We start from the raw sequence: 19,403 nt of genomic DNA, 5'->3' as shown, positions 1-19,403 counted from the left end.
CAGCTCATTCAGGAGATGATTCACAAACTAGAATTTGTTCTCTGGAGACCATCAGTGTCTTAATAACAACGTCCTTTGTCCCAAATCTGACATAGTTTAATCTGAATCAGAAATGCTGCTGCCATCTCTAAAGTTACATTGTTTATAATAACTTTGCCTTTTTTCTTTAAACATAAGGTTGTATTAATTGCTGCATTTTGTAGTGGGAATCACCCAAATCATCAGCTATTGTCTGCACGCTCTCTTTTGTGATGTCTACACTTTTAGCTGTCTCTGTATGCTCTATATTTCTTTTTCATCTACTTGTGTTCTGTTTGAAGGTATGACTCGTGAATTGTTAGCTCATCCTTTAACAAAAGACAACAGACTTGAGAGTAAATCTAGTCTGGCTTCATTCTGTCAGGTGATGGTGGGTTACTGTTGTAACCACAGTGCTAAGAATGAAACTGTAGCGCTAAAGCAAACATATTTTCCTGGCTGAACTGCTGCCTGACAAAAAGATGCAGATGGCATGATCAAATGCATATCCTGGAACAGTGTTATGTCACCAGCATGATGCAGGTCCATAATGTGCATGCTGATGTTGCCCAGCCCAGCATGGCAGAGACTGACTATATATGGAAGCATGCTCCGAGTATGAGGGCGGCGTAGAGAAATACAGGGAATGGATAATATCTGACAGTGCTGGGCAGATGTGTGGACTGTTTTAACCTTCTAACTGCTGGACTGTGTTGAGAAAAATGACTTGCACCTTGGCGAGCAGTTCTTTAGCTTGTGCTCCTTACCTTGACGGCTGTATCTATCTTCACAGGGGGACGGAATACATCAGATCAGAGAGGCGCTGAAGATCTTAGCCGAGAGGGTTTTAATCCTCGAGACTATGATCGGTATTCATGGTGAGTAGGAGGCCTGCGGCAGGGTCAGCTTTAGGCAGGGGTCAAAGGTGGGCGACTCAAACCCCCACTCTACCTACCGAGGGGTGGGAACAGTCACGAGCAGCCCCAGGACTCGGGCTCGTGTTTCCACACCCTCACACAGTCCCCCCCTGTCACTGCTCTCTGATAGGACATTAGCTTGCAGATGTTCCACAACTTGCAGGCAGACCTTGAGCTTCTGACTCGCAGGGTGACACTGCTGGAGGCTATCATCTGGCCAGGTAACGCTGAGACATCCTCACCCGCAGAACTGCTGGCCCCCACTTACCTTCTTGACAAGATCTAAAGTGTTAGAAGCTAAAAGCAAATTCTGATAATCAGTAACTGAACTACGAAATGTTGTTGTAGATGTGTTTTAAGAAATGCAATCCTTTAAAGAAGCTGTTTTGGTACTATGACACATGTGAGCCTACAATCTTCTGCCAAGGTTTTACTTATAGATGTTTGTGGATTTTTCTCTTCTCACAACTTTAAGTTTGTCTCACTTGGTACACTTCTGAGCACCAATAATAATTAAAAAATATAAATATTTACCTAATATTAAAGAATTATCAGCTTGTTTCATAGTGAAGTAGAAAGACTCAGAGGTCTACACCCTGACAATAAAATGATTGAAAATAAAAATGTGCCAAACTGTCACTGGTTTTGGCTTTTCCAGTGTGATGAATTGGTGCTCTTCTTTTTTAAATTAGCTCATCTTTTGGACTCATTCTGGACCATTTGAAGGGTGCTGGAAAATTAAGATGGACATTTTTCCAATAAGTTTATAAGAAACACACAAAGCATATTAGTCAACAACATATTAGTCAGCTGCAGCTTGCCTAAAACAAGTTAAGAATCCACTTATAGGTTTGGATTAGGACTACAAAGTGCACACATACTGGTGGAGACGGAAGTGCCGTTCCAACTGCTGTCTTTCTTCAACAGAGCCTGATCTAGGGTCTGGGGATGGACCGTTTGGCACATCCTCCCCTAGTTTCTACAGAGATAAGCGATCAGGTTCAATTCCACATCGACTTGCTTCTCCTCTGTCCTCCGACACCAAGGTTCGAGGAAAGTAGCCACCCCCTGGCTCACCCTGAGGATCACAGGCGGGGGGAGAGGCTTGACTTCCCCTCCTATAAGTTTCATCAACACTCAACAGAGTTAGACGTTAACTGACACCCTCTCTGGGCTGTATCATCTAATATAGGATGGGGGACACCTCAGGGAAACTCCACTGGTACTCGACAATGCCCTGCTCCATCGGGAACCTGAGAACTAGTTCGAACCCCATCCATCGCCATAACCAAACAATTTACCTTTACACAATACTTCCAGCTGCTCTTTCTGTTTTTCATTTGTTTGGCTACAGAACTCCAAGCCTCACAATTAGGATGATGAAAAAATCTGAATCTTCTGTGGTGCTCCTCGAGCTACAAACGGTCCTGGAGAATAAAGGTCATTTAGAGTAATCATGTGAAAGAGAAGTCAGATGTGAGAAAAGTGACTGGATTTGAGTTTTTGTTGCTTTCACAATATAACTGCAACCTAAACAGAATTCATTATTTAAGCACATGGAGTCTGTACAGTTTGCGGGACACGACTACACAAACAAAACTCCTCCTATAGTATGTAATTTGTTATGCTTCTATCATATTGTTTAATTCAATGTTATGTAGTGCACTAAAAAGATTAAGTGATCCGTTCACTAACTGAGATAAGTGCTGATAACGGTGATTTGTACTGTTCTGGTCCCTCCCCTCCTCCTCTAAAGTATGTACTGATAAAGCGTTTCGACATTTAAACTTGGTAAACGTGCACAAACATTTGCATCTTGTTTAAGCCTCCACATATTTAGAAACAGCCATAAATGATGTTGCAATCTGGAAACATGTTGAAAGGAAAACAGACCTCACAGGAGATTTCATGATCTTTAGCACACACACACACACACACACACACACACACACACACACACACACGCACACACACATATGGAGAAAATGGCAAAACTGTTACGTTAACTTGAATATACTTTTACCACTGTTGTGCTGGTAAACTGCTTATACTGTTATGATGAAAAGACTTTTTTTTCTGCATTTATTGTGAAACTATTTAAAATGAACTGTAGTTTATTTTGTATGCTGTTGTGTAACCATTTCATACTTTTAACTTTTTTCTTGCAAAATGTTTTACAGTGTTAATATAATCCTGTCTAGATGATCGGTGTAATAAAATAATGTCCACTGTTTTTTATTTTTTTATTTTATTTTTTTTCTCTTTTTTACATGACACCAGTATTCATTAAACACTTTGATAAATAAAATGACATCCACTCTTTCCACCATACATTTATCTTTGCATATACAGAAAATCTAAACTCTGCATCTACACTCACGGCTGTAATTGTTGTTATCAATAAAATAGTTTTTCAATTAACCCATGGGGAACATACTGAAGCTCAGCAAAACCCAAGCATAACTTCGGTCCAGACTTGTGAGGCGAGTTAGGTGTTTGGTGGCAGTGGGCTCTTCCCCTTAGATACCACCACAGCTTGTTCTCCGATGCTGTCTTCTATAAGCAAGGAGATGGCGCCATCTAGCTGTTTTGATGCTGCTAGAGCCACAACAGCTTTTTCTGTGGGGAAGCCCATCTTCTCCAGCTGCTGAAGACTAGGAGGAAACTTTGTGTAAGTATATATAAAGTACTGTGCAAAAGTCTTGAGCCACCACTCACGACACTGCGCACCGTGCTAAGTTTTCAGCTAATAGCTTTTGGGAATCACCTCATTGGTGCAAAACTATTTTATATTTGTCAAACTGTGTTTTCTTAGGGAGTTTTCAAAGATTCAAGCAAAAAAATTGAGCAAATGACAAATAATGTATTTTTGTGACGGGCTGCTAGTAACAAAGTGTCTAAGCACAACCTTTTATATGCTCGAATGATTGATAGGTCGGTGTTAAATGGTTTAAAAAAAACAAGAAAAAAGAAAAGCCATTCCTGGATTAAATAGAAAATACAGGGAAAAGCAGCCAATGTCAGAAGACCTTTAAACATTGCTCAAGACAACTTAAAAGAAAGTCTGGAAGCACACTGTAAAAACAAAGAGGGATGTCTCAAGACTTTTCCACAGTATTCTATGAGAAAATCGAGTAGTACTAGGTTTAAAAAAAAAAAAAATACATACACACACATCTGCATACTGACATAAAATTCAAGATATTAAGTTATTACTAACCGCAAAGAGGAAACCGATGATTTAGGAACCTCCACTTTTGCACCAGGATCATCGGGAGCATCCTGTAATGAGGCCAGTATCCCCGCTCTAAGCATCTGCTCCTCCAGCACCTCTGCCTCAGCAGTCACAGTAGACTCCTCCATTATCCAGGCAGGCAAAGGTTCAATCCATGAGCGGTGGTTTGAAGCAGAAGGTTGGTTCATTGGGACAGCAGCTGACTGATCTACGGGTATCGTCTGAGAAACTGGTTGAGATCTGTGACAACACACGAGGTTAAAATGTTCAGAATAAACACAGGTTAAGACCAATGAATGTTCATTGAGACTTGTGATGTGAACGAAATGAGTCACACCTGTGTGAGGTAGCGTAGCTAGGCAACCTTAACCTGGCTGTGGTGGAAACATACATCCAGTCAGGGATGAAATCCAAGACTCTGGACTCCTCCAGCTCCTGTAACATCCCGATAAAGGGCTGATGATCTGAGCGATACATTAAGTATTATATAGAAAGACTTATGAATATGGAAATGAACATCATCAAAGATTTAAACCTGGAGAAACAAAATGAGAGTTCAAGAAAAATAAGAGAAAAGTGAGCTAATAGTAAAAGTCCTAATAAGTCAAAAAACAAGTAAAATTGTTTCTCTATAAATCACAATATAATGCTTTTGGTTTCAAACAATTGCAAAATCGGGGTAGGATACAGTTGTGCCCAATGCATATTGCACAGAAGTGAAGCAGAGCTGGTGTCCCGGGCAGCAGCAGCAGACCAATCAGCAGAAAAAGCCACGGGAGAAACCAGACAGGCAGACATCTCAGCACCCTCCTCTGTGTCACCTGTCGACACTGTGCTGTAAATAAAGCAAGCTGGACGGCAGAGAAGCCAAAGATCCGGCTCGCCTCACCCCCACCAATAAAGAGGAGCAGGGTGTAAAGAAAAGGTAGTGCGATGATTGTCAGGGTGGAGAGGACGAGTAAGGCGAGTGTCCCCCAGCGGCGCTCCTGACAAGATCCAAGCAGCAGCACCAGAGCTACACTGACCAGCAGAGAGGGCAGCTCATCATGGCTGAGAGCATACAGGAACACATCTGAGGAGGGGAAGAGGTCATGCATATGTTTTGATTTTTACCAATTCTTGTCTGTGAGATCTGAACTCAAAAAAAGGGTTACCTGTGAACCTCGGGAAGTCTCCTCCTGGACCAACACTGAGACTTGCCTGGATGCCCCCAGCATACATCAGTAGCATGAGTGTTACCAATAAAGAGGTCCCCAGGCAGAAGCCAGGACGACCTGATCCAAACCAGAACCGCACTGACGACATACAGTCCAGCATTATTCACGATTATTCACGATCAGCTGTAGTTTCTCTACTCACTTTTTGGAGGGTTTGTTTTTTGCTATAGTGGCATAATATTGGTAAACAAACATATGCTGGTTTGCATAACACGAAAAATAGTTTGTGGCATTAAACTGAACCCATTATTGTCCTCACAGCATTAAGACAGCCCGTCAAAGATCCTTCAAACTGAGGTTAGTGCCTGCAGAAATTCCACCAAAAGACATGAAATATCTAACTAGTACGACAACCTCTAATTTCTTCTGATCGTATATAAAATAGCCATATCCTCAAAGCGTATGTGATGAAATATTTTAAGGAAAAAAAGAATAATCAAAGCATAACTAATAAAGTCCTACAATTATAAACAAATCTCCAGTGTGAAAATATTCAGAAAATGAAAGCAAACTTCCGCGTTACGTCTTTTTCTTCGCAGTAAAACAATAGCATAAAGATGCACTACCCCCACCTGCTGGACATACAGCTAGCAAGCCGTCAACCACCAGCAGGATTTAGATTATTATTTGAATGAACTGTTTTCAAAGACATTTTTTAAGATCTGGCCAAGAGGGCAGAAGAGATGGAAACAAATATATGAAAATTGTTCTATAAAGATTTTTTTAAGTGGCCCACGAGAACTGGTCTAGTTACGATCTATTACCCAGAGTGGGTATAATCACGCTAAGTCATAAGGATACTTGAAAAACAGGTATTTATTTTACTTCTTGTATAACCCCTCCCTAAATCACGTTGACTTCCGAATATTTACAAATCAGCGTTTTTTTATGTTGTTTAAAATTTAAAAGCACAGACTATGCGGCTATTATTGTAAACGTACGTGTCGATTTGTGTATCTAATCTGTAATGCTCTCGCTACAGCAGCCCCCAAACAGTATCGCGTTATGTCGCGAGATTTCGCGGTTGCCGCGAAGAGAAGTGCGTTTCTGCGGCAGCATTCTTCGTCCATTCGTCTCTTGTAGGCACACTAAAATGGCGTCTGCTTCGGGTGAGTAAAAAAATTGCGACAATTGCTGACTTTTAAAGTAAATGTTGGTTTTCATTGAAACATTAATTTACATGAATGTATCCTAATTGTGAGTATGTTTGCATAGTTTGTCTTTTTAGCCACTTTTCTTCATTGAATAACATGAACTTAGTCGGCTCCGCGTCCGAGGCCTAGACAAGTTAGCTCGTCGAGTCTTTGCGGTATTTACTCCGGATGTTTTTTCATTTGTGCACACTGCGTTTTTCCGCATATTACCAATTTAAAACGAATCCTGTTTAACGGGTGCGTCGATCTCTGAGTGGTTTCGTTGGCTGTGAAGTAGTGTATAGGTTTAGTGAATGGTCTAGTTGTCTCCGTTTTGAATGGCAACCTAAGAACGGGCCTGTAACGTGCGGCTCGCGCGCTAAGATCTGAAACTATTGTTTCTTGTTTTATTTTTTTAAACTAACCCTTTTTCCCCATTTACAGATTACAGCTCCTACAACCAGACCGGGGCTCAACAGGGGTAAGGTTTTTCAGTTACCTTTATTAAAATGGCTTTGAGATTTTTAACCATCCAATATGACCTAATTCTTTCGAAGAAAGGAAACAAAGCGGAGATTAGGGTGGATGCAAATGTAAACCTGTATATATTTTTTAAAACCAATATGCAAACATGGATTACTTTTGGTCGTTTTGTAACCTTCTTTAGATCGTAGTAAACATCTTTTGGATAAAGACCATTTTAAACAGCGCACAGCATGATATTTTTTTCAGGCAGTACCCGGATTTCTGATGATCCTAAAATTTTGATGCATATGTTTACAGGTATGCTTCCTATGCTGCCCAGCCCTCACAGAATTATGGACAATCTGCTCAGGTACCATTATTGATTTAATTGTGCAGATTTGATCAAAGCATGCCTTGTGCTTAAAACATTTAATGATTGTGGGGGAAACTTGGGATGGTTATTTGTTTACTGCTGGCAGTCATATAGGTTGTTTGTGCTTTAAGCAAATGGAGCTTTTAAATAATGCTTAGTTGAGGTTTATTGTGCCTAATGGCTACTGTATTTGGTCTTTCAGCAAAGCTATGGCCAGCAGAATTATGGCTCATATACCCAACCTGCTGCAGCAGCTGCTGATAGCAGTTACAGTCAGACAACACCTGCAGCTGGAGGCTACCCCCAGCAGCAGCAACAGTATGGATCTGGATCATATGGCCAACCAGCATCAGGTCAGTTTTTGTTTTGTTTTAATTTATTTATTTTTAATTATTCTGTTGTTAAACAGTCAAATTACAATGTGAACAGGAATGAATATCAAATATCTTTTTTTTCTCTTTGTGATATGTGATGTCTTTTGTATAGCTGGCTACCCTGCTGCCCAGTCTGCTACTCACAGCTATTCACAGTCAACCCAGGGTTACGGAGCCAGTGGTTATGACAGTACTCCTGCTGCTGCTGCTCCAGCTGCCTCCCAGTCTTATGGCTCTCAGCCAGGATACACGGCTCAGTCTGCCTACCCTGGTTATGGCCAACAGGCTGCTCCCACTGCCCCTCAGAGGTATGAACATCTCATCTGACAACAAAATAACACGTGAATTCCAGAAGAACATGCTTATCGAATTACTTACATTTTGTCTGTGCTTTGTCTCCATCAGTTACAATGCTAACAGCCAGCCGGCTACTTACAACCAGAGTAGCTACTCCCAGCCAGCAGCATATGGTCAGCAACAACCTGGTTACCAAGGCCAGCAGGCAGGCTACAGCCAGCAGCAGGGATACCAACAGCAGACCCAGCCACAGCAACAAGCTCCTCCTGCTTACCCTCCCCAGGCCGGTGGATCATATGGGCAGCCTCCAGCCAACCAGTACAACCAGCAAGGTGGACCACCCAGTTACAGTCAGTCCGGCCATTACAGTAAGCTTTGCTTTCCTCCTGCCTAAACAGCTGCTCTCTCAACTAAGCGCATCTGTTCGATTCCACTGTGATCATTCTGTGATGACTGCATGTTTTGATATTGTTGTTCCTCTTGTAGACAGTTACAGGCAGGACGGGCAGGGTGGAGGTTCTGGTTATCCAGGCTCTGAGCCTACGAGGTACCCTGGAGTAGGGGACAGCAGGGGCCTTGGAAGGGACTTTGACCGTGGTGGAATGATGCATCGTGGGCGTGGAGGCATGGGGCGCGGCATGGGGTAAGTGTCTTTCTTAAGCACTTAATCTCACATTTATTCAGTCTTTGCAGGTGCCGTTGCCATTTGAGGCAGAGCTGAGACAAACCCTGCTGTAACGTCAGAATAATACAGGAAAACATAATGGCAGTCTTGTAAGGGGAATTTATTAGCATTTGATACTGATTCATCAGCAATCGGTGCTAATGAATTGCATATAGCTAGTATAATACATGCAGTGGCATATGTTGTATATGCCAGCAATAAGAATGAGTTTTGTCTCAACCCTGCCTCTCTCTTGGTCAAAGGTAAGAAGAAGAAGAAAGTGCCGATTTTGATCAGAGACCTGTGCATAAAATTTAGGTTGGACAGCTTATATCCTAGACCACGATTTGATTACTGGGCAGTATCAACAGTATAGCATAGGAAAACGTAGTTTCAGATTTCAACGTTTGTCAGGGAACATGGTACAATCTGTAAGAATATCTACATAAAGACATACAGAATTCTAACCCTACTTTCTTTAGTTTCCCACCAGTTCAGTTTGTCAGCATGCTGAATTATTCTCTGTAGAGTGACTAACTGGAATAATACAGTTAGATGCTGGAGTCTAGTCCTGTAAGGTCATATATTACGACAGGTATTTTAAGAAATGTATAAATGGACGCTGGGCTCATGTAGCACATTAAGTTCCATTTCACATGCACGTTTGTGTTTTACTAGAGAGCAGTATTTGGGTCAGTACATTTTCTTGATAAGTTTTATTTATTATTCATTTTTTGGCAATTCATTGGTGGTTTTTCAGAGTCTCATAGGTTTCTAAAGGGCAACCGGTGACAATATGTATTTGTCCCCATTTCATTGGGTTGAGAAAATGCCAAAAAAGGCGGGAAATGGCACTTTAAATTAATCTAGATGTTTAAATGGTTGTTTAAAGAAACACCTCAAAAGTAAATGACATCAATTACAAGAAGACAGAGTAATTAACCATCTATTTTAAGAATTTTTGTCATTTGCCGCTCTGACATTACTCCCAAAAGTAGTTTCTCATTTGATGTCATCTCTTGGACCAAAGTAAGTTTTTGTTTTTGTTTTAAAAAAATAATCTCAGGTTAATAATCTCTTTCAAGGGTTACTTTGATGTTCAGATTTATTTATTTATTTATTTTTTACTAACCATTAAAGCAAAAAAACAAAACAAAGGACAGTAAGAACGGTAAGCCTATATTAATGGCAAAACACTCAGAGGGAAGTTTTAATAAATTTCAAAATCCTGGTTAATTTTCTGATACACGTGGTTATTTTCCAGCCATATACTGGCTGTTTTTTGGTGTTTTTGACAGCTTGAGGAAAGAAAAATGTAGGTATAGTGGTTTTTTGACGTTGAAGGCATGGGAAAACAGGGCTTATTGAAGGTATGCACAGACCCATCTGTTCCAAAAAATATATAAAGATTTCTCATGGGGTGGTTAGTGTGGATGCATTCAGTCCAAAGTGGATTTTTGTTTTGTCATTAGTCAAATCTCAAAACAGCTTTTGGGTGCACTATACTTGTTTTAAGGGTCTTGTGAAAATGTATTTCTCATGATAAGGAAATTGGAACACATCCTGGACACTCTCTCTGGTACTTCCATTTAATAGACAAGAAAATTGTCTACAGATTGAGCATCGGAACAGGTTTTCTATTGTGCAGATGTGATTTTTACCAAGTTAAAACGGTTACAGAGACACATTTCAGGTGTTTGAAGTTCATCAGAGGGTTGTACCGTCATGTTGTACTGCACATTTGGTTTGGTTTAGAAGAGCTGTTTAAAGGTTTAAAAATACTATTTAAAATTCATACTTGCGCTATCAAGTTTTACATCAGCAGCCATTAACGTGACTATTGGTAACATGACAGGGGTTTGGGTTTTTTTTGGTTTTTTTCCCTTCTTTTGGGAAAGAATCCTGCCCAAAGCTTGAATGAGCAGTTTTGTGGCAGAAATGCACGGGCATCATCGGGTGTTCATTTCAGGTGTCCATTTTAAGGTGTGTTTAGAATTTTTCATGGTTATTTTTCAGTGGCAAAAGTTGTTTTTTTTGGGGGGGGGGGGGTTGTTTTTTTTCTCCTTCCTTTCCTTTTTAAGAAAGAGGGTTCTGCATGACATCTCTGGTTTTTGGTGGCGCAAATGCACACACACAGACACTGAAGTATTTCAGCAAATCTCATACAAGGCCACACTTTGAAAGTATAATATAAACAAAATAGTTCTCAGTTAGAAAGCATAAATAAGATTACATCATTGTATTTCAGATGCAGTGTAGCAGGTTTCTATCATTAAATTTGAAGATTAGCTTAGGTTTAGCTTTGCACAGGTATATTTATATATTCTGGGGGGAGGTGGGGGGCACGTTATGTCATTCTGAAATGTTTTGAATTGTTTTTGTGGTTTGGAATACAACTGTTTGATCACTTTCTTTTGAGCACATTTTTAACATGCTTTGTCACATTTATACCGTACAGGTAACAGTGAGAGCCATTTAAAACCATCTTTTCTCTAAAAAGTATCTGTACTCAGTACAGAGCCGCCAGCTTAAGCAGCAGAAGGAGCTTTAACAAAGATTCAAGGTCTGCCATTTTTCAAGAACTGAGGATGGTGGTTTTTATGAGCATGATGGGTTCTTTAAGCGACCAAGTCTTTGTTTTTAATTTCCCTTGGTAAACTATGTTTAAGAAGAAGAAGAAAACGAAAAGTTTTGGTGTTTTGTTTGGAAACATGTATACTTGTATTTGTTTTTATTACCTGGTGAATGTAATCACCAGGCCTTCTTGTGAAATTTCAGATGCATTGTCTTATTTTACATGTGTAATATCTGCTTGTGCTGTAATTTTCCTTAGAAGTAATGTTAGTGCGGCCATAGTTTGTTTCTGGGTAAAACTGTATTCCGTCAATGCATCTGAAATCTTTTCTATCTGTGTACAAATGTTTGGGTTTTGTCACAATTTAAATACCAGTAAAAAATGTTAGTTTTTTTATTTATTTTTTTTCATGTGTATCCTCTACTAAAAAATGTTTCTGAAGTTGTTTTTAGCTAACTAAGGAATGGCGCATAATTCCTAAACTAATACCCTCAGTTAGATTATGTATTTCTGATTATGGGGAATTTTTATTATGTGAAAGTTGCTGTCCGGCTAGTTAGAATGTTTTGATTACTCCCTCAATCAAGCCACTTTGCTCGAGCCATGGAAGTGGCTGTAAAAGGGAAATCGCCTTCATATCTCCATTTATTCCCCCATAGCAGCGCTGGAGACAGAGGTGGCTTCAGTAAGCCTGGTGGTAAGTTAACGAGTATTACACTGGTTAGTCCTTTCAAAGACTTAAACTTTTTTGAGCAAATATGCCTCGAGTATTGATGTGACATACTTTGTGGTCGTCAAAATTTATTTATACAAACACATCTGAAAATATTGGAAATTATTTTTTTTCCCATTGCCTGAGACCATTCTCTCTGGGGTACTGTATAGTTCAGTCACTGCTTATGGTTTGACACTTGAGTTTTCAAAAGGTTAATCACAAATTTCAACTCGAATGCGTTTTGTTACTGCTTTAAGAAATCTGAGCAGAATTCATGGGGTTTTTTGAGGATTTGCTACTGGTCTAAGAGGCTTTTCAAATGACACACAAATATTTGCCAAAGGGTCCAAGGTGTCCTATTTTCAATTCAATATATCACTTGTGGGAATTGTGTGTACCTTAAGGTGCTATTTTCAACTTTTCCCAATATGGCTGATGCGTCTATAAGGGAGTGTCTGGATTATGTTTTGTAGTACTCTTTAGGTGGAGTTTACTAAACAAGAGTTCTCAACACTGACTTGTATCAATCTGTTTCTTTCCTCCTGGCTGATGGACCACAGGACCTATGGGCGACAACGAGCGTGAGATGGGTGAGTCACTAAACTCCTGTTAGGTTCCTTGAAATTGGTGTTTCATAAACTCTGTACAGCTTGTTTGTTTTTTTTGGGTTTTTTTGTTGTTGTTGTTTTTTTTTTTTTTTTAAATAAGCAACTGTTTAAAAACAAAAAAAAAAATTGTAAATGGGTTTCCTCGTAGGACGCCCAGAGGAGCAGGATGACTCAGAGAACAGCACAATTTATATCACAGGATTGACTGAGAAGGCTAACCTCGAGGAAATGGCTGAATTCTTCAAACACGTCGGTCCAATTAGGGTAAGAACACTTTATTCTAAATGTAGTTGCAAACACACCTAATTAACAATAAAGTAAATGTTTTTTTTCCTTCCCCTCTTCTTTCTACACATCAAGATTAACCGCAGACTTGGCCAGCCTGCGATTAACATATACACAGACAAGGACTCTGGAAAGCCAAAGGGGGACGCCACTCTGTCCTATGAGGAGCCAGTTTGTGCCAAAGCAGCTGTGGAGCATTTTGATGGTACATTTCATCGACATCAAATCTTTATTATTATTATTAGTAGTAGTAGTAGTAGTAGTAGTAGTAGTATTAATATTATTAGTAAACAATTTCTTCTTTCTTTAAATATTAGGAAAAGAGTTCCAAGGCAGAAGACTTAAGGTGTCCATGGCACGCCGAAAACCCATGATGGGTGGAATGAGAGGTGGTATGCCTATGCGAGATGGCATGATGGGACGTGGAGGTAAATTTTGGTAGTGATGGACTGTATTTTATGCTGTTATTGCTGTACTTGTGTAAATCTTAATTGATGGTAGTTTGAATTTAGATAAACTCACACAGGAGCCCTGTAGCGTGTTTTATGTGAACTGCATGCTAAAATAGCCTGAGTCCAGCTTCATGATTTAAAGGTGCTGTGATTTCCCTATAATATCAGGTATGATGGGCCGTGGCGGAGACCGTGGTGGTTTTGTCCCACGAGGTGGTCCACGTGGTATGGGCAGAGGTGGACCGACAGGAGGCAACATGCAGCAGAGAGCCGGTGACTGGGAGTGTCCTAATCCGTATGTATTTTTTTCATTGTGTACCATCTTGGTTTTTTGATACTTTGTTGGTTTGTCAGAACTTTTTAATTCATGTAATCTGTGCTTCCAGGGGTTGTGGCAATCAGAATTTTGCCTGGAGAATGGAGTGTAACCAGTGCAAAGCTCCCAAACCAGAAGGGTTGGGTGGTGGCCCTCCATTTCCCCATGGAGGTGACCGTGGCAGAGGTGGAATGGGAATGCGTGGTGGCAGAGGTATGGACCGTGGCGGTCCAGCAGGAGTCGGAGGGCCCGGTGGACCCGGCGGCCCTGGAGGATTCCGTGGAGGCTGGGGAGGTGACCGAGGTGGATTCAGAGGACGTGGTGGAATGGACAGGGGAGGGTTCCGTGGGGCCGGCCGTGGAGGACCACCGATGGACCGAATGGGTGGCAGAGGTGGAAGAGGAATGGGACCACCAGGGGGCAAGATGGATATGAGGTAGGGTTTAGGCTACCTGAAACGTGAACTTTAGTGCCAGTCTTATTACTCTAAGTAATTTTATGACTACCTTCTAATGCTGAATTTGGACATGGAACTGAAACTGAAGTGTTTGCTGTCCTTCCTTGGTTTTGTTTGCAGGGATCATCGTCAGGAGCGCAGAGACCGACCTTACTGAAGGAGAAGCTCTTGATCGTTTCTCTTGTGGAATTTGATTTTTAGAAGAATTTTCTTTTAATTTATGGTTCCGAATTTTGATGGTTATAGAACTGCTCTCACGCAACCTGTGCAGTTACATTCATATCGTTTCCATATTTTTTTTCCTCGTCATTAGTTTACCCATGTTTATGCTAAATCTTGTATTGTGCATGTTTTGTTCTTCCTGTTATTGCTTTTTTCTTTCTTTTTTTTTTTTTAAAGATGCAGATTAGGTTTGACTTTGTGTTGTAAAATCCAGTATTTTTCATTCATTAACGAACTGTCCTTTCCCATAACTAACTATTGTATGTTGATAAATGTGGGAAATAAAATTTTACTTAATTAATGTTGAGGTTTTTTTGCTTTTACTCAACTGTACAAATTTTAAGCACCTAAGTAATTTAAAATCATAAAGGGACCTCTGTACACATTCACACTACTTACATAAAATAACATCTCTGAACTGTACATACTCAGAATTGTTAAACCAAAGATTTTGGCACTTCAGTATTTCTTTGAGGCTCTTTCTGCTTAAGGTGTGTTTGGTATGTTCTTTGAGGAAACACGATGTTAATCTTACTCAAATATTTGATGGGGATTTTAAAATCATATGATGAATGAAGAAATTTATTCCAAAAAAACTGGAAGCAGTGTCGTTATTGTAAAAAAGGTATTTCCTAAGGAGCACAGATGAATGTTTTTGGTAATTGAGAGTAGAGATGGCACGATACCACTTTTTTATGTCCAATACCGATATGAATCCGATATAGTGTTTTTTTTTTTAATCAACAAAACTGTTTTTTAAATATCTTGCTGCATTTTGTATAAGTTCATACTCAAGTTTAAAACAACAACTACACTAAAGCTATTCTGTTATACCTGTATGCAAAAAAAAATATTTCATAGTACAGCAATACTGATCAATCTAATAAACTTAAACCTACACCATCCTCCCTATTCTGGTATTTTAAAGAGTACTTAGCATAAATATTAAGCAACCTAACTAATAGGGTTCCAACTCCCAGCAACAACAAAAATAAAAAAATAGGGAACCACCCCTCACACTCCACCTCATGATGCTTAATCGACGTAATCAACCTTAATTTGATGCAGTGTGGAAAAAAAAAAGCACAGAAATCAATTATTTTTCAAGAAATATTAAATAGATTCAACATCTTTCTTCAACAAAATTGCAGACTGCACAGATGGTACCTTCCCAAAGGAAAAAGTACTATAGCTTACTAGGGTATATATATTAGACTTAATAGTTACTATATACAGTAATGGACTTCTATACATTTTGCATCAAATTAAAACTTTGGCTGTCAGATAATTATTTATTAAAAGCTAGACATTTTAAATGAGAATAAGAAAGAAAAGTATGTCTTTGTGCACCCTTTTCCCTGTTAATGCCCTATCGGCCCCCCTGGCTAAACTTTGCTAGATCCGCCCCTGCACAGTTACCAGCGTCAGCTACGTAGAAAAAGATCCTTGAGTAGAAAGTAATATTAAATACATTCTAGCAACAGCTGATCAAGCTTAAACGTGCTGCTGTTGTTCAGCCGCTGGTTTCCTCTTTCTGGTGCAACGTGGGCCAAAAGCAAACTAGAGACACGGACTCGCGACAGAAAAGCCGATCAGCTGATCGTTAAGCAGTTTCATGATTGAAGTAGCAGCAAGAAGAGGCAGTCCCTTGTTAAGCTTAACGCAGGAATGCTTTACAAACATTCAGAGATGGACTTACACACTTGCTTTACTTCTCTCGGGATAACTTTGTCGGAGATGAAATGCCGGGTTGCTAGCGAAGCTCCACATGCTATCCAGACCACTGACAGGTCCTGCATGCCACAGCCGCTCTATCACGTGATGCATACTGCGCCGACGTGCTAACGTTCTGAGGTGAGTTACGGTGTGTTGCAAGTTTTGTGAGGTGCTTTCGTGATATTTAATGGATCGGATTACATTTTTTATTTTTCTCTGATATCCGATCCAGTAATTTAGGTCAGTATCGGACCGATACCGATACGTAATATCGGATCGGTCCATCTCTAATTGAGAGATGACATTAATGCAACTTGGTTACATTCGCATAACTTGGGAAGGCAAATTCTTCCCGTAATTAAAAAGTATTAAATTGAATCTTTCCCACTAAATTTTGGGCATTGAGGCTGGTCAGGTTTTTATGGAGTCCTTGTGCTATTGCACACTTTGTATTTCATCTGCAATGTTTTCTGAAGGGTTTTGCACATCAGCACACACCAACCAGTTTGGGTGTCATTTGTGCCAGTTGAAAACAGGATACACAGCCTACAATTTTAATGGGTTCACCTTAAGTTGGACAACAGAAGATTTGGAGTGAGTATTAATGAGTATCCATTCTGCCTTGCATCAACGGTTCAGTCTGGCAGGGGTGTAATGGTGTTAGGGATACTTTCTTGGCACACTTTGGGCCCTTTACTACCCATCAAGCATCATTTGAACACCACAGCCTGCCTGAGTCTTGTTGCTGGTCATGTCCATCTCTCCATAAACAGTGTACTCATGTTGCTGTGCCTGAAATGGCATCCAGTCACCAGAACTCAGTCCAGTAGAGCACCTTTAGGATGTGGTGGGACCGGAGATTCACATCACGAATGTGTTTCAGTGGTAACCCACTCCACCCTGCCTTCCTTTCAGCCTGTTTGCAGGCATTGGAGGGCTGGTGTAGTTCACTTTCCATCAGTGATGCTGGAAACACCTGGGCCCAGTGTGCCAGAGCTCTATAAAAGCCCTCAGAGCTTTCTGTGGCTCTCCTTCCTGAGGCATTCCTGAGCATTGCATACACAGGTTTTCCACCCTGGTACTCGTTAACACCATTGATTGTACTGACTACGCATTTGTGTGTATCTCATTTTTTGTTATGGGGAAGTTTTCATCACTCGCTTTACAGTGAAATGCCTTGAACAAAAGGTGACCGAGTCAGGCTGTGAGCCCTCTGTAGGCCCAGAATAGCGTTCTGTTTTGTTATTTTTCCATTAATGTAGACGATGTAGCGCAGTTGCAGGTCTGAAAAGCCTTGCAGTTACTTTTCTTGCCAGCAGGTGGCGCGGGTTCGATTCAAACTTTGCGTGAATCAGTGCAGCTCAGAATCAGATGAGAAGTTTTACATCAGTGACAGAACTGCAGTAAAATACAGGAAGTCGTGTAAGTGTTTAAATTTTTAAAGGATGGATAATTCAAATGTACTTCTGGTCTTAATAACACTGTTACTTAGTTGCTGCCATTCACAGCAATAAAATTGTAAACTCTCAGAACAAAATTCACAAAGAGCCAATGGTTAAACTATTTCTTTGCTCGTTTCTCTTTTGTCCTCAAACTTCAATGACACTCACTCTCATTACGCTGCTTGTTAAACTCAGAATCATAGCCCTGTGAGGCCTTCAGCCTAAATTAAGCAGCACTGCTAATCACAGACGTTGATCACTGGCACATTTAAAACAAAAAAAAGAAAAACATCTGTGAAACATATGGCTGCTGAGTGTGTTGCTGTTTTCATTTTCATACACTGCTCATGTTACCACTGCAAACTCCTGCCTGCTGGGGTTTTAGTGTAGTTAGGATTTGATCCTCAGATCACCTCTAATACTTCTAGAACCTCTGAAGACAGAAATCATTGTGGATCTCACAGCATGTTTAAGTCCTCATGAGTGCAGGACACAAAACCTACTTCAGCTCCTGTTGTTCTGGTTCTCATTCCAACCTTTGACCTTGTGGCCGAGTCGGGGGGGAAAAAACATTTTTTAACTACTTGATTATAAAGACCTGATATTCAGTCTCACAAGATTGTGCATCAGTAAGGATCTGGACTCGGAGTCGTGTTAAAGATAAGATGCACTAATCAAGATGGTGTCTGTGTGTCTCTTTTAAACTCCGCCACTCTCAGTAGTGCCTTGGCAAAAGCAGCCACAGCTGACATCTTCAAGTCTTTCTCATTGGCTGCGGCTGGTTGTTCATGTAGATTAATTAAGTGCTGCACTCTCTCTCGTTCTCTCTCTGCACTGACAGAAAAGCTGATTCATCCAGGCCCAGAAAATGATCTCATCAACCCCACCTTCTCCCTCTTTTTCTCTCACTGTCTGTCTCTTTCTCCATCTCTCTTCCGCTCCCTCCCTTCCTTTCATTCTCGCTCTCTGTCTGTCTTTCTTAAACGGACACATCCCTCTTTTTAAATGAAAACAAGCCCTCCTTCTTGGCAGCTGGTTGCCTAAATTTAAAAAGACACACTCGAGGAGTGAAGAAGAGAGCTCAGTGTGAGTTAGTACACCGAGAAAGAGATGGTGTAGAAGAAGTAAAGGCCTGGTCAGACTGTTTTTAACTTATATGTATTTTATAGGTTAATAATTTAGGGTGTATGTAGTACTCAACAGTTTTCATGGCATTCACGACACTTAGAGTTCTATCAGTTTTGCCATCCAGTTTCTGTTCATGTTTATCATAGTATTGTATTCCTCTTAGTTTATCCTGCCTCCCCTGTTTTCCCCGTGTCTTGTGATTCTTTGCCCAATTTGTTACTCATTTCCTGTTTTACTTACTAGTTACTAGTTAGTTCTCTCCTGTGTTTGATATTAAGGTTATGTTTTTGGTAGTGTTTATGTGTGCTATCATCATTCTGTGTGTAAACACAATAGCTCAAAACGGTGCGTGGAGCTATTTAAAACTGTATCTCGCTGCCGTTGTTTGTGTTGACAACAAATAGGTTATGTGGGTTACTTTGGACCTCTGACCTCTTTTTCAGGGTCCAAAAAGTTCAACATTTTATAAAATGTCTTTTATATTTAAAACGATTAAAAGTCTACTGCCTTTAATTGTACTGGCAACTTTTAGGGAGTTTTACTAGTACATGGGGAAGATAAATATCATATTATAGTTGGCATCCAAATGTGTCACATTTGACCTCTGACCCCACTTGAACATTCCGCATTTGCACACTGTGTGTGTTGTCCTGTTGTACTTTTTTCTTACGTTTCTGGTTTTTCCCATTTGTTCCTAGTTCTGTTTAGTATTTCAGTTTTGGTTTTACTTATGAACTTTAATCGGCCAGAATAAAAGGCTCACTTTTGGTCTGCCTTTGGGTTCACTGCAGTCA

At 40.3% G+C, this 19,403-nt stretch overlaps 3 protein-coding genes across 5 annotated transcripts in view; 2 read left to right on the top strand and 1 right to left on the bottom strand.

Moving 5' to 3' along the window:
* Positions 1-2,921, top strand: part of emid1 (EMI domain containing 1) — a 55,545-nt gene extending 52,624 nt beyond the window's left edge. Inside the window, exons 16-17 of one of the 2 annotated variants that reach the window (XM_082554608.1) lie at positions 1,066-1,156; positions 1,863-2,921. In XM_082554608.1, the coding sequence (XP_082410734.1) occupies positions 1,066-1,156; positions 1,863-1,996 (225 nt within the window). In that variant the 3' untranslated portion in view covers positions 1,997-2,921. Of the gene's footprint in view, positions 1-811; positions 897-1,065; positions 1,157-1,862 lie in introns of both variants that reach the window. The other variant, XM_082554609.1, reaches the window with a different exon arrangement.
* A 115-nt stretch (positions 2,922-3,036) lies between these two features.
* On the bottom strand, positions 3,037-16,182 carry rhbdd3 (rhomboid domain containing 3). The gene is made up of 6 exons (XM_082554610.1): positions 16,023-16,182; positions 5,325-5,465; positions 4,859-5,242; positions 4,508-4,634; positions 4,156-4,410; positions 3,037-3,589 (listed from the first exon to the last, which is right to left on the bottom strand). Exons 1-6 carry the CDS (start codon positions 16,120-16,122, stop codon positions 3,424-3,426), a joined length of 1,173 nt encoding a protein of 390 aa, XP_082410736.1. The 5' UTR covers positions 16,123-16,182; the 3' UTR covers positions 3,037-3,423.
* On the top strand, positions 6,421-14,624 carry ewsr1b (EWS RNA-binding protein 1b). Of its 2 annotated transcripts, none has more exons than XM_082554607.1 (15): positions 6,421-6,496; positions 6,965-7,001; positions 7,304-7,355; positions 7,561-7,711; positions 7,845-8,040; positions 8,138-8,397; positions 8,516-8,672; positions 11,931-11,965; positions 12,544-12,573; positions 12,740-12,855; positions 12,952-13,081; positions 13,194-13,304; positions 13,497-13,623; positions 13,715-14,080; positions 14,222-14,624. In XM_082554607.1, exons 1-15 carry the CDS (start codon positions 6,481-6,483, stop codon positions 14,256-14,258), a joined length of 1,821 nt encoding a protein of 606 aa, XP_082410733.1. In that variant the 5' UTR covers positions 6,421-6,480; the 3' UTR covers positions 14,259-14,624. The 2 variants fall into 2 exon arrangements, with proteins under 2 accessions (XP_082410733.1, XP_082410732.1); XM_082554606.1 differs by having other exon boundaries at positions 11,928-11,965.
* Positions 16,183-19,403: the final 3,221 nt, after the last annotated feature.

This window comes from Aulonocara stuartgranti (genome assembly GCF_965226115.1).
Source record: "Aulonocara stuartgranti genome assembly, chromosome: 12".
Lineage (NCBI taxonomy): Eukaryota > Metazoa > Chordata > Actinopteri > Cichliformes > Cichlidae > Aulonocara > Aulonocara stuartgranti.
This window is presented reverse-complemented; position numbering and strand designations above follow the sequence as displayed.